The sequence below is a fragment of the Prinia subflava genome, chromosome 3 (genome assembly GCF_021018805.1).
Source record: "Prinia subflava isolate CZ2003 ecotype Zambia chromosome 3, Cam_Psub_1.2, whole genome shotgun sequence".
In the NCBI taxonomy this organism is placed as follows: domain Eukaryota; kingdom Metazoa; phylum Chordata; class Aves; order Passeriformes; family Cisticolidae; genus Prinia; species Prinia subflava.
Window position 1 is genome coordinate 176,212 of NC_086249.1, and position 12,736 is coordinate 188,947.

A 12,736-nucleotide genomic window follows, 5' to 3' on the forward strand; every position below is an offset into this window, starting at 1 on the left:
CCGCGCCCCGCGCCTGCGCGGCCCCGCGCTCCCGCCGTGCCCCGCGCCTGCGCGGCGCCGCGCTCCCGCCGTGCCCCGCGCGCTCCCGCCGCGCCCCGCGCCTGCGCGGCCCCGCGCTCCCGCCGTGCCCCGCGCGCTCCCGCTGCCGCAGCCCCGGCACGCCGTGGAGCGGAGATGGCGCTGCACGTCCCCAAGGCCCCGGGCTTCGCCCAGATGCTCAAGGAGGGGGCGAAGGTGAGACCGCCTGTGGATGGATGCGCGGATAAACGGATGGACGGGCGCGGGAGGGATCTCAGGGTGGCGGTGCGGGGAGAGCTCCGGAGGGCCGGCGGGGCAGGGCAGGGCAGGGCGGTACCTCGTGTGCCGCGGGGCGGGGGCCCCGGACGCTCGCCCGCCGCCCCGCTCCGGCCCGGGGCCTCTCCGCGGCCTCGGCGCTGCGGGGATCGGTGCCTGCCCGGCCCTCCAGGGCGGCGCCCGGCGCACGCGGCCTTCCAGAAACCTCGGCGGGGCCGGGATCCCGCTGCCCGCCTCTCCCGGGGCCGGGATCGCGCTGCCCGCCTCTCCCGGGGCCGGGATCGCGCTGCCCGCCTCTCCCGGGGAGGGATCGCGCTGCCCGCCTCTCCCGGGGCCGGGCCCTCCGCTCATCCCGGCGCCGCGGGAATGCGCCAGGGCCCGGCCCGTGCCCGCCTTGTTCCGAGAGCTCTCGGAGAGGCTGCACAGCAGCGTTTAGCCGGGCCCTGGAGTCGAAGCTGTTCAGAAGTGTCCGGGTCGTTCGGCTTGACTTTTTCTGATACCTTTCTCAGCGATGTAGAACAATGTAATGCTTTCTCTATATTTCCTTGCCAATAAATCCGGTTTCATTGTATTTAGCGTTAACATAATAAAGATTTTGGTAGAGTTGAAGGACTGCGGCTTAATAAAGGAGAAGGTTTCATTGAAAAGTGGACAGAAGGCAAGCAGGTGTGGGTTTTTTTTCTTTTTTGTTCATAGAATCAACGGAAGAGTTTGGATTGGAAGGGACCATAAAGGTCATTTAGCTCCAAGCCCCATCCAGCCTGGTCTTGGACACTTCCAGGGTTGAGCATCCACAGTTTTTCTGGGAGATCTGTGCCAGAGCCTCACCACCCTCACAGGGGAGAACTTCTTCCTAACACTTAATCTAAACCTACTCGCTTTCAAAGTGAAGCTGTTCCCCCTTGTCCTGTCTCTGCAGGCCCTTGTCCAAAGTCCCTCTCTCCAAGAAGTAGGGAAAACAGGAAGAATTTTGTGTTTGCTGCTACTTAATAGAAAGAAGAGTGGAGGTAGCAGCTCTGAAAGCTCTTTGTATTTCTTTTTAGAATCGTTCTTGGAGCCAAATAGTGGCATATGTTCAGGGCAGGGGCAGAGCAGAGAAGCTGAGTGGCCTCAGTGTTAGAAAATTCAAGGCCAAAACAGCAAGAGTCGTCTTCTGCAAAACAAGGAGCCAGCTGGCAACCTAAGATGTTTGGTTTGTATTTAGAGAGTAAACATTATTACTGCTTTTCTCCCTGCTTTATGGGCTGCACAGTACTTTTTATCCTGCATTATTTTTTCTTAAGGTCCTTCCTGGGGATCTCGTCTTAAGGTTTCTGAGCTGAAGCCAGGCTGATCACCTTCTCAAGCACAGATATTTTAATCATTCTGATTCTGAATTTTCAAACCGCACATGTTTTGAACATAGAACTGGGTTAAATGATTTTTGTAGCATACGAAGGCATGAATAAAGAAGCATGTACAGAAACCCTTGCCTGTCTCCAAATGGGTCTAGGTTGTTTTCCGTTTCTCTTCGGCATGTCACAAAAATTTTTTGGAAGACTGAAGGGATGCAAACTGTATTGCAGATCAAGTCACTGTTCAGATTTTCTGTTAAGAAGCTTTTTGTGCCTGTTGAGCTGCCTAGGTGAGAAGGTATGCCCAGTAGTTCTCACTGTCTCTGGGTAAGGTTTGGTGTCTGTTTAAACAAATGTATATTAATAAACTTTGAGGGACTCAGTAGATTGATGCTGCTTTGATGAAAAATTACTAGTTCGTGACTTTTTTTTGGTTAGCCTAATTCTGATCAGTCATTTTTCTCTTCAGCATTATTCAGGACTAGAAGAAGCTGTCTATAGAAACATCCAAGCATGCAAAGAACTTGCGCAGACCACCCGTACAGCATATGGACCAAATGGTAAATAAATCCTAAAATTATTGCTGCATTTTTGAGACAAATGCTATGTTTGGAGGCTAAACATACCTTGACAAAGAAGCAGCTGTTTGTTTCTGGGGAAACACATTGGACTTGCTCTAAAACTGCAAATATGTGACTATTTCTTCGTGACTGTAGAAATCAGATTTTGTTTTGGCAGCTTTTGAGTTACGCTCAGTGTCAGCTTTATGCCAGGCTTTTGTAGCAGTTACTGTGTTGTCTTTGAAACACAATATCTAATATGAAAAAGCATAAAAATTAAAGGAAACATGATAACATGGTAGGTAGTCATAGTGAACATAATCTTGTTCAGTCAGATATATGGAAATAAAAGATTCTCCTGTATCATTTAATTAAATAATGTGCTGGTATTTCTGAATGGAAAACTGCTTACTCAGAAATTACTGGTTTCTCCTTAATATCCCACATTTCAAGTGTTATTTCACAAAAATGTTTTAGAGTTCTTAAATTATAAACAGAGCTTACATTTTAATGAGCACAATAAACGTGAAAGTTAGGAAACAGTGTCTGCGTACAAAATATTGTTTGCATAATGAATGATTTTTATGAATTGTTTTATTTCCCCATTTAGGAATGAACAAAATGGTTATCAACCACCTGGAAAAGCTTTTTGTTACAAATGATGCTGCTACTATACTGAGAGAGCTAGAGGTGAGTTTTCTTGCTTCGGATGATGTCAGCTGTGAACCAGTGTTTCTGCTCGTGGGCTGTCAGCAGGGAAATGTCACTCTGCCAGATGATTTACATATGTCACTTGGGAAGTAATTCATTTTTTTCACTGAGTTTGAGGTCCACAGTGAAGAGTATAATTCTTTTGTGAAGCAGCATTAATAGTTGTAGATGCTTCATAATTTCCTACTTTCCCCCAAAACCAGGAGGTTTAAAAGGGGATGTATCTAGAAATGCGGTGGTTTGGAAAAGTTTGCATAACAGAGCTGTTGAGTTAATCTCCCAGTGTTGTTGCTTGCCATGTTCTCCTGACTGCTTGGAATCCATCAATTGAATTTAAGAATCTGAGGCTATAGCAGCATCCTGCTGTAAATACTGTAAAAGCATGAAAAGGCTGTTCTCTCCTAACTGTTCTTCTGACTTCAGATTGATATTTGTGATACAACAGGAATAATATTGGACTGAATTTCAATCTTAGTGATAGAAATAATGTAATTATGAAGTATTTCCTTACTGAATGCATGGTGTTGGTGTTCAGTATGGGTAGAATAACTGTGGAAGTCTCCGTTCTGTTTTTAAAAAATATAATCTGCATACTAGTGACTTAATCTGATACGTTTTGTATGTTACTTTCTGGTGTAAAATACCAGGTGTAAATATTCAGGAATATAGTGTTTTATTGCATTTATTTGAAAGAAAAATGAAGCAGCGCAATCTTTAGACAGAACCCTTCCACTCTAACCCCCTTAAAATCAAACTGTTACTTAGACATGTACTTTGTGTGTTACACATGAATTCAGTGTGAAGATCTAAACTCCAGACTGTTTTCCTGTTGCAGAATGCAGTTGTGAAGCCACTGCATCCTGTAGAAGTAGCTCAGAACGAATGTCAAGGATGTCTAATGCGTGTTGTAGCAGCAATATTCAGTTTTCTGATTTTTTTTTTTCCTCTTGGAATATCTGTTTGTGCTTTTTCTTACTGGGGAAGTTAGCCAATTATCTCTGCTGCTTTCTTTTCCAATTTTGTGTACTTTTAATATCTCTAGGTACCATTTGAAATAAGAGAGCTTAGGGAGATGCACAGAAAAGCCTGGAGATGCTCTCTTAGGTGGGGTATTAGTCAACAAGATGTGTCACTTCTTTTCAAGGTCCAGCATCCTGCTGCGAAAATGCTTGTGATGGCTTCACACATGCAAGAGCAAGAAGTTGGAGATGGAACAAACTTTGTCCTTGTTTTTGCTGGAGTTCTTCTGGAGTTAGCAGAAGACCTTCTGAGGATGGGGTTATCTGTCTCGGAGGCAAGTTATATTCTCAATACAGTACACACAGCTTGAATCCAGATTGCCACTGATCAGTGTTCTTGGACCATAGTACTGGGAATCATCTGCTTTCTGCTCACCTCATTTTTGAGATAGAGATGTTTGAAGGGGGACCATGTGTTCTGTTGCCTGTGATTGATTGCTTCCCTTGTGAACTTTTGCATCTGTTAATGATTTTTGGCTATTTGAAAAGCAGATGGAAGCAGTATGAAGTGTTGCAGTGAATATTTACTGTTTGCTGCACAGGTGATTGAAGGATATGAAAAGGCTTGCAAGAAAGCCCTAGAAATTCTTCCAGACTTGGTGTGCTGTTCTGCAAAGAACCTTCGAGATGTTGAAGAAGTGGCATCTTTGTTGCACACGTCAGTCATGAGCAAACAATATGGCAATGAACAGTTCCTGGCAAAGCTCATTGCTCAGGCCTGTGGTAAGTGGGCAGGAACAGATGTGGGCACACAGCTAAAAACTAAGTGGGTTTGCTTATGGTCCTCACAAATTCAGGGAAGATAGAAAGTGTGGTTAGTTTACCAGGTTGGATGGGATGGAACACTTGACTTCTGAAATCAGGGTAATCTTCCTCATGTTGAACTCTGCATTGACATTCTAGCTCAGAAAAGGTTTGCCTTTCCTACTAGGCATTTCTAGAAATAGCTTTCAAGTCCTTTTAGTGCAGAAGCCCATCTTTTTCTCTCGTTTTATATCATTAGGAGGATGTATTGCACTTCACATAAGCTGTTATTAGTTGCAACCCCAGAACAACAGAAGTAAGACTGTAGTTCTGTTGAGTTGTTCTCCCTTTAGATTTCTGGGATAAACCCTTCATTTTTAGTTACAGTGATTTCTCGAAATACTCTGGGTCAGATTTATCTCTTGACTCTACCTGTATGAGTGCATATTTGAACCTAATTAACTCAGCAGCCTGAATAAATGTTTATTTCTAATTATTACTTTGTATAAACAAAATTTCTGTTTCTCTTTATGCCAGTTATTAGAAGGTTATAATTGTCTTGAATTTAAGCAGATATCTCAAAACACTGAAATTTAGTAGTTCAGAAAAATTCAAAAGGCATTATTTATGGTGTCATTGTTCTACTTTCACTAGGCAAGACATATTCATTCTTTTTCTTCTTCTCTTTTTTTTTTTTTCTTTTTGCCAGTTTCTATTCTTCCTGATTCTGGTCATTTCAACGTTGATAATATCAGAGTGTGTAAAATTGTGGTAAGTTTGAAGTAGCTGGCTTTACTGTAATTATTAAGGTAAACAGTGTAATGAGGGTTAATCTTTTAACTTCCAGAGAGTCTTTTCTAATTTTGTTGTGACATGTGTACTAAATTTTGGAAATTAGTCTTCTCTTGTTTAGTGCCCAGTAGCAGCATTCAGAAACAAAAATCATTAATATTGAAAGTAATCTAAGATGGAAACCTGTTAGACAATGTTTGTTGTTGCTGAATAAGCTGAAGTCCTGTACTGAGGGTGGTGCATCAAATGGTTGTCAGGTCTGCTTTTCAGGCAGAGTAGGGCAGCTTTCTAACAATAAATGGTCAGTAATACCATGTTCCCCCATTCCCAGAATCAAAGAACAGTTTGGGTTGGGTTGGGTTGGAATGTGTCTTAAAGATCCCCAAGTTCCAGTCCTGTGTCACGGGCAGGGACCTCCACGCGCTGTCCTGCCTGGCCTTGAACACTTCAAGGGATGTGGTAGCCACAGCTTCTCTGGGCAGCCAGAGCCTCACCGCCCTCACAGGGAAGGATTTTTTCCCCGATATTTAATCTAAACTTACTTTTTTCCGTGGGAAACCATTCTCCCTTGTCCTATCACTACTTGCCCTTGTAAAAAGTCTCAGATTCCATTTATTTCCTTTCAGGGTGCTGGTGTTTCTGCCTCCTCAGTACTGCATGGCATGGTTTTTAAAAAAGAAACTGAAGGAGATGTTACTTCTGTCAAAGATGCAAAAATAGCTGTGTATTCCTGCCCTTTCGATGGTATGATAACTGAAACTAAGGTATGTTAAAGCTCAAAATAAGCTACATCTCTATTTATGCATATGTGCTCTTATTTTTAGACTTAGCTATAAATAATCTCGACACTTGGCGATTGAGATATTTTGGTGAATATTGATTTTATTAGTTCAGAAAAATTCATAGGAAAGTTCTGATTGCTTCACAGTGTTTTTGAGACAGGAGAAATTGTGTTGGTGTTCTTGGGTTATTTGAGCCAAACTACAGCTTTAATTTTTGAACTTCAAGGTTGTCTAAAATTGCCTGGTGATTTCATTTTCTTTTTCCCTCTTGTTTTACCCGGTTGCCTGGGGAGGGTGTCAGTATTACAAAACAGGATGACTTGAGGTTTATAGATAGGTTGGGAGACAAAACGGTTCGTCAGAAACTTAAGGCATGTGGTTTAATGCTAAATTGTAACAGTGTATGTGTTTTACTAGGGCACCGTCCTAATAAAGAATGCTGAAGAACTGATGAATTTCAGTAAAGGAGAAGAAAATCTAATGGATTTGCAAGTCAAAGCTATTGCTGATAGTGGTGCAAACGTAGTAGTAACGGGTGGCAAAGTGGCAGATATGGCTCTTCATTATGCCAACAAGTACAATCTTATGTTAGTCAGGTGAGTACTAGGAGAGCATGAAAACATTTGGACTGCCAGATGGATGAGATGTACTTGCCAAGTTAAGAGAATACTCTTGTATGTGTTAACAGTTATGGAAATTTGTTTTTAAGGTTGAACTCCAAGTGGGACCTGAGAAGACTGTGCAAAACGGTTGGTGCAACAGCCTTACCCAGACTGGTAGGTACACCCCAAATGAGGTACAGGAGGCTGAGAACTGATCAGCTCAGTTAACTCGTGTTTTTCTTTCTAGACTCCCCCTACTCTTGAAGAAATGGGTCACTGCAATAGTGTGTATTTATCAGAGGTTGGGGATACACAGGTTGTGGTGTTTAAGCATGGTATGTATGTTCTGTAGAGCTGCTGACACTGCTGTTCCAAAGTGCATTTGTATGTGTTTTGGATATAAGATTAATGAATTAATTCAGTAATGCACGTCTCTGAACAGAAAAGGAGGATGGTGCCATTTCTACGATCCTCATTCGTGGATCTACGGACAATCTGATGGATGACATAGAGAGAGCAGTGGATGATGGTGTCAATACTTTCAAAATACTCACAAGGGTAAGGAAGAAGAACACTTGAGTCTTCAAAAGTGAGAAGTGAATCAGTTTGATGGGCTCTAGCCTACTCTGTGCTTATTTGCTCCAAAGGCTGTGGATATTAATGGCTTGGGTGCCTTCTGGAGCTGAGGAGATGGCTGTGCAGTGCTGAGGTGTGGAGGGCTGTGTACAGAAGATGGCTGTTGTTGTGAAGAACATAGGGTACAGAAAATGTGCTGCTCCACATGGACTGCACTCAGTTTTCCAGTAATGAGCGAGTTCTTGAAAGTGGGTTACCTTTACCACTTTTTAAAGAAAGTCAGCTCTTTCTTGACTCACTTCCTAAATGTTTTGTAATGTTCCTTGGAAACCAGGCACAGAAGAAAAGCTAGATAACTTTGTCACTTGGGATCAGGAGAAACTGATTGGTTGCAAACTCAATTTCTAGTTCATTGGTGATAATTCATGCTTCCTCCAAATAATACAGGTAGGGTTTTGTGGATGGAAGAACTTCATTTTACAGAGGATTTTTTTTTGTGAGCAGTTTATGTGGTCTTGAATACTATTATTTCATTTTTCTTTTTTTATACAAAAGGAAATATTCCTGTATTTACTTGGAAAACAGCACGCAAAAATTGTTAAAACTGTTAGAATCCTAATCTCCTCTACATACCAAGACATAGACATTGATTTTGAGTACAGAAATGCTGTTCATTTCTGATTGTTTCCAGGAGTTGTCCTGTTTTAAGATTTATGATGATTACTTTGTGGGTTAAGAGATGAGAGTTAATAAGTAAATTCTGGTTTGCCAAAGGATGTACAAAATGCTTCAATTTAAAATAAAAGAAAACAAAAACTCCCAACACTGTAATACCCGTTGACATGTTAAACTTAGTGTACATTAGATTGATTTCCTGTATGATATTTCCCACCAAAAAAGTAGAAAAGATGAGAAAATCTAGGAATGCTGCTACAGGTAACCAGGAGTTAAAATTTTTTTAAAAAGCAAAAAAACCCCAGACACAAAATCCACTGCATTATTATTTTGGTTTTTACAAAAGAAGCTGTTTTTCTTCAAAGACATCGGAGTGAATGAGTAAATTACGGTAGATTTCCCTTATTATGCATGTTTGTTCTGAAGGGGATTCTTAATAGGTCTGTGTGGAATAAAATTCTGCTGCATTCTTGATAGGCTAGAAAAATCCTAAAAAAATAAGAAGCAATGGATGCTTTAAGTAAAACACTGTGTTTTGGTGTGGTCTTTCCACAGGATAAACGTCTTGTTCCTGGAGGTGGTGCAACAGAGATTGAACTGGCCAAACAGATCACATCTTATGGAGAGGTACAGCAAACAGGCTTCTTGGGTTTTCATCTTCACACACAAAAAATTACAAAATTTTTACAAAAAATACAAATATTATTTCATACCAGCAGATACCTATCTATGTGTGTAATAACAAGTAGGGGGGAAATGCCTCCCTTACAGTTTTGGAAATGCTGACACGGTTTTCAACTTAATTTTAGACTTGTCCTGGGCTTGACCAATATGCCATCAAGAAGTTTGCAGAGGCATTTGAAGCCATTCCTCGTGCACTGGCAGAAAACTCTGGAGTAAAGGCTAATGAGGTCATCTCCAAACTTTATGCTGTACATCAGGAAGGGAAGAAAAATGTTGGATTTGATATTGAGGTAAATAGTCTTTCATGTTACTTGTTGTCTTGCAATGCAGGGTTAATAGTACTTCTATCAGTATAAAGTATTAATAGATTATTTTAAATTGTTGAAAGCTCTGTGCTGCACAATCTAGAATAATAACTTTTTGGATTTGAAATCCTTAAATGTTTCATTTATCAGCGAGCAGTTCAGTTCAGTATAGTATAATGGCCTTATGTCAGAGGTGGAAGGGGATATCGAACTAATGGGACAGGGAGTAGGTCTTCAGTAATTACTGACTTCGTGTTCCTGCCAATGGATTAGGAATTAGGATTTTTTGAAGGGAGAAGATGAGATTAGAAAAGTGGTACCATCTTGCTAGGTGAAAGCCTGAAAAGTTGTGAATAATGTTTTTTCCCCATGTGACAGGCCGAAGCTGCTGCAGTGAAGGACATGCTGGAAGCTGGTGTGTTAGACACTTATCTTGGAAAATTCTGGGGTATCAAGCTAGCTACAAATGCAGCAGTAACTGTCCTAAGGGTTGATCAGGTAAGCTTACATATCATTTGGGTGCTGAATTAAAACCTGGCAGAACCCTCATGCAAATAGGTGGAATCTCCTAGAAATGCAAGGTGTGTAAACATAATGCTACGTGATAATGTCATTTGTTGTTTCTGGAAGCCAGGAAGTCGTTTGTCCAAGGGCTTGTAATCTGGAATGTGGCTGCTTCTATAGCAGTACTATATGTTTGTTGGGTTTGTGGTATTTTTTTAAGGTTTTATTGATAGTTTGAAGACATTTGATATTTGAATCCAGAGAGTTACCCTAACTTTTGTAGAAAAAAGCTTTAATAGAAGAAACCTTCTCTCACATATTTTTATATGAAAATCTAATTTTTAGGGAAAATAGAGGTTACAGCCTTGATTATAAAAATCTTTTTAATATTTTGTGAGACAAAATAATACAAAAAATGAATTTGCATGTAAAATTTCTGTAGATTATTATGGCAAAAACAGCAGGAGGTCCAAAAGCCCCTAAGCAACAAGGACATTGGGATAAGGATGACTGGAAAGATGAGCCTGAGAACTAGTGTGCAGTAAGCTGTGTTTCTCTAGCAGAGAGGTACCTGTGTGAGTGCATGCATGAGTTCATTGACAAGCACATGGCAGGCTCTGTGCTCTTTGAGAACACCTAACACTGCTGTCTTCTGCTGTGTGCTGATTGCTGCATCCTGTATTTGTGCCTTTGCAAATGGATTCTGCTCCTAAATCCAAATTTTCATCATAAGTGCAGCTTCAAATTTGCCTTACTCATCCATGTAGCCAGTGCAGAGAATGAGCTTTAACACAGTAGGACTGATAGACTTCATGGTTTTCAAGTGTGATACTTAGAGACAATAATTGAGAACAAGAGCTTTGATGATCCTCCTTTCTGTAGTGGACACTTCTCTAGTCTGCTGTTGGCCTGTTGAAGCACTCACTTTCTGTAGACTACCTGAAGTCTTACTTTGCATGCAAAAATGAGGTAAAATACTTTTTTTACTGTATCAGGGATCAGCCTCTACCATTCTCGAGAAAAGAATAAGTTGTTAATATCTCAGTTAGATGGATATTCACTGGCTTGGGTTCAGAGTAGGGAAACTGCATGAATGCTAGCAGTCAGCATCATGTGGCTGTAACAGGAGGGTAAAAGCCTGATTTTAACACTAACTTTTTCTACTTTTCTATTCTCTTCAAGATCATTATGGCAAAACCAGCTGGTGGCCCAAAACCTCCATCCGGAAAGAAAGACTGGGATGAAGACCAAAATGATTGAACAATTTAACTGTATTTCTTAAGTGACATGGCTTTGTGAGTTTTTTAATTCCCCAGCTGGAGCCTGTCACAGTGTTTTGCTCTTGCCTTTATATTGTTGAACAGTGTCCAATGGAGTGCAGAACATCAAACACCTCAATAAACGTACTCACTGTTAAAAGGTTGAGTTACTTGATTTGGAGCTAGCATGACATGGTTGTTCCCAATCCATGAATATGTAGGGGATGAATGACACTGTGGGTGTCATGGGCTAACCTTGGATGGCTGCCTGACACTCTCTCCTGGTGCAGGAGGAGGCAGAACTTCTCCAGGGTTGAGTTAAAGGGGGAGATCACATACCAGTTCCTGTTACAGGCACAAGAGACTCGAGGTACAAGGAGGCTGACCATGAGCCTGCTGCAGGGAGCTCATGATCCATCATTACTGTGCTTCTTAGTGCTCTTATTTGCACTCCTTGGCCAATACTTGAGCGTAAATAGTCACATGAATGTTGAAATAATTGTTTGGCAGCAGGTGTCCTCCATTTAGAGACACTTCTCCTGAGGCCCCACATGGAGCACTGTGTATAGATGTGGTGCCCCAAACATAAGAAAGAGAACTGTTAGAGTGAGTCCAGAGGAGGGTCACCAAGTTGATAAGGGGACTGAGCACCTGCCCTCCGGAGAGGGGCAGAGAAAGTCAGGGCTGTTCAGCCTGGAGGAGGTTGTGGAGACCTCACAGCACCTTCCTCAGTCTCTGAAGGGCCTATGGGGAAGTTGGAGGGACCCTGCATCTGGGAATATAGTGACAGGACAAAGGGCAATGCCTTCAAATTGAAATAGGGGAAATTTAGGGTCAATACATCTCCTAGAAGAAACTCCCCTGTGAAGGTGGTGAGGTCCTGGCACAGGACCTTGCCTAGAGAAGCTGTGGCTGCCCCATGCCTGGAAGTATTGATCAAGGCCAGGTTGGATGGGGCTTGGAGCAACCTGGTCTAGTGGGAGGTGTCCCTGCCCATGGCAGGGGTTGGAACTGGATGAACTTTAAGGTCCTTTCTCACACAGACCAATTTATGATTCTATGATTATTTTTTTTACATGCATCTCTCACCTCTTTTAAATTCCCGTGCTCTCAAAAGGGCATCCTGACAGCAGTGAACTGCATCACATTCTAATGACCTTAAAAATAAACGCTGAGCAGCAGTAGCCAGCGTGATGCAGAGTGCTGGAATCTTTAAACTGAAGTCCCCTGTTAAGATTAATCTTAGGAAGTAAACAGCTTATGTGTCTCCAAGTAGCTGGAAAGGAGAACTGCACTTGAAATCCAAGTCACTTCAATAATTAGTCCTTCTACTACTCTTGCCAGTGCTACTCTTATCCCACAACCAGAAAGAAGTGGAAGGCTAAATCAAGTCTGGAACTATCTTATGCCTAAATAAGGCTGCCATACAACAGCTCTACTGATGCTGGCTTTATAGTCAGCTGTTGGTGAGGCTGAAAAATAAACTCAGCAAGTTTTCAGAAGGATTGGGATACTGCTACAGTGAGCTGCATGAGGGCCACTTCTTACAGCTCTAAAGCTTACAAGGACAAGATGCTCATTTTCTTGGTAAGGCTGTATGAAAAATCCACTGAATGTAAGCAGCTGCTGCTCTAGCATGGCACAGCCAAGATTTTATTCACATGAAAGCCAGCATGAAGCTTGTGAAGAAGCAAACTTCAGTCAGAAGTCAGTGCAGGACTACTGGTCTTATGCCTGCTGTGCTGAAAGACTTCATGGGACTGCCTGTAGTGAGTGAGTGAAGCTCTCAGCCTTGCCAAAGCACCAGCAAAAGAATTCCTGGAGCATTTGCAAACTTGAGGGCTCCTGTATTGCACATAAACCAATAGTGAAAAGAGTTGAAGCTGCAATTCTCT

At 42.1% G+C, this 12,736-nt stretch overlaps 2 protein-coding genes across 10 annotated transcripts in view; one reads left to right on the forward strand and one right to left on the reverse strand.

Moving 5' to 3' along the window:
* MAP3K7CL (MAP3K7 C-terminal like) overlaps positions 1 to 727 on the reverse strand; it is a 43,890-nt gene extending 43,163 nt beyond the window's left edge. For 2 of the 7 annotated variants that reach the window (XM_063393630.1, XM_063393617.1), the window contains exon 1: positions 356 to 493. The gene's annotated coding sequence lies outside the window, so the exon portion shown is untranslated. Of the gene's footprint in view, positions 1 to 355 lie in introns of all 7 variants that reach the window. The other 5 variants (XM_063393635.1, XM_063393619.1, XM_063393637.1 and 2 more) reach the window with 4 other exon arrangements.
* Positions 76 to 11,001, forward strand: CCT8 (chaperonin containing TCP1 subunit 8). 3 transcript variants are annotated; one of them, XM_063393614.1, is made up of 16 exons: positions 76 to 234; positions 2,098 to 2,188; positions 2,799 to 2,878; positions 4,044 to 4,193; positions 4,461 to 4,641; positions 5,372 to 5,433; positions 6,081 to 6,218; positions 6,654 to 6,832; positions 6,946 to 7,012; positions 7,086 to 7,173; positions 7,281 to 7,396; positions 8,645 to 8,716; positions 8,899 to 9,063; positions 9,457 to 9,576; positions 10,025 to 10,149; positions 10,765 to 11,001. In XM_063393614.1, exons 1-15 carry the CDS (start codon positions 175 to 177, stop codon positions 10,115 to 10,117), a joined length of 1,662 nt encoding a protein of 553 aa, XP_063249684.1. In that variant the 5' UTR covers positions 76 to 174; the 3' UTR covers positions 10,118 to 10,149; positions 10,765 to 11,001. The 3 variants fall into 3 exon arrangements, with proteins under 3 accessions (XP_063249684.1, XP_063249683.1, XP_063249685.1); XM_063393613.1 differs by having other exon boundaries at positions 10,025 to 10,123; XM_063393615.1 differs by lacking the exon at positions 10,025 to 10,149.
* Positions 11,002 to 12,736: the final 1,735 nt, after the last annotated feature.

What these genes read in the sequence shown, in the direction of transcription:
- CCT8 (XM_063393614.1), top strand. Translation starts at nt 175, where the DNA reads ATGGCGCTGCACGTCCCCAAGGCCCCGGGCTTCGCCCAGATGCTCAAG. An exon ending in GTATGATAACTGAAACTAAG is followed by an intron (nt 6,219 to 6,653) that starts GTATGTTAAAGC and finishes GTGTTTTACTAG; the next exon opens with GGCACCGTCCTAATAAAGAA. An exon ending in CTTTCAAAATACTCACAAGG is followed by an intron (nt 7,397 to 8,644) that starts GTAAGGAAGAAG and finishes GTCTTTCCACAG; the next exon opens with GATAAACGTCTTGTTCCTGG.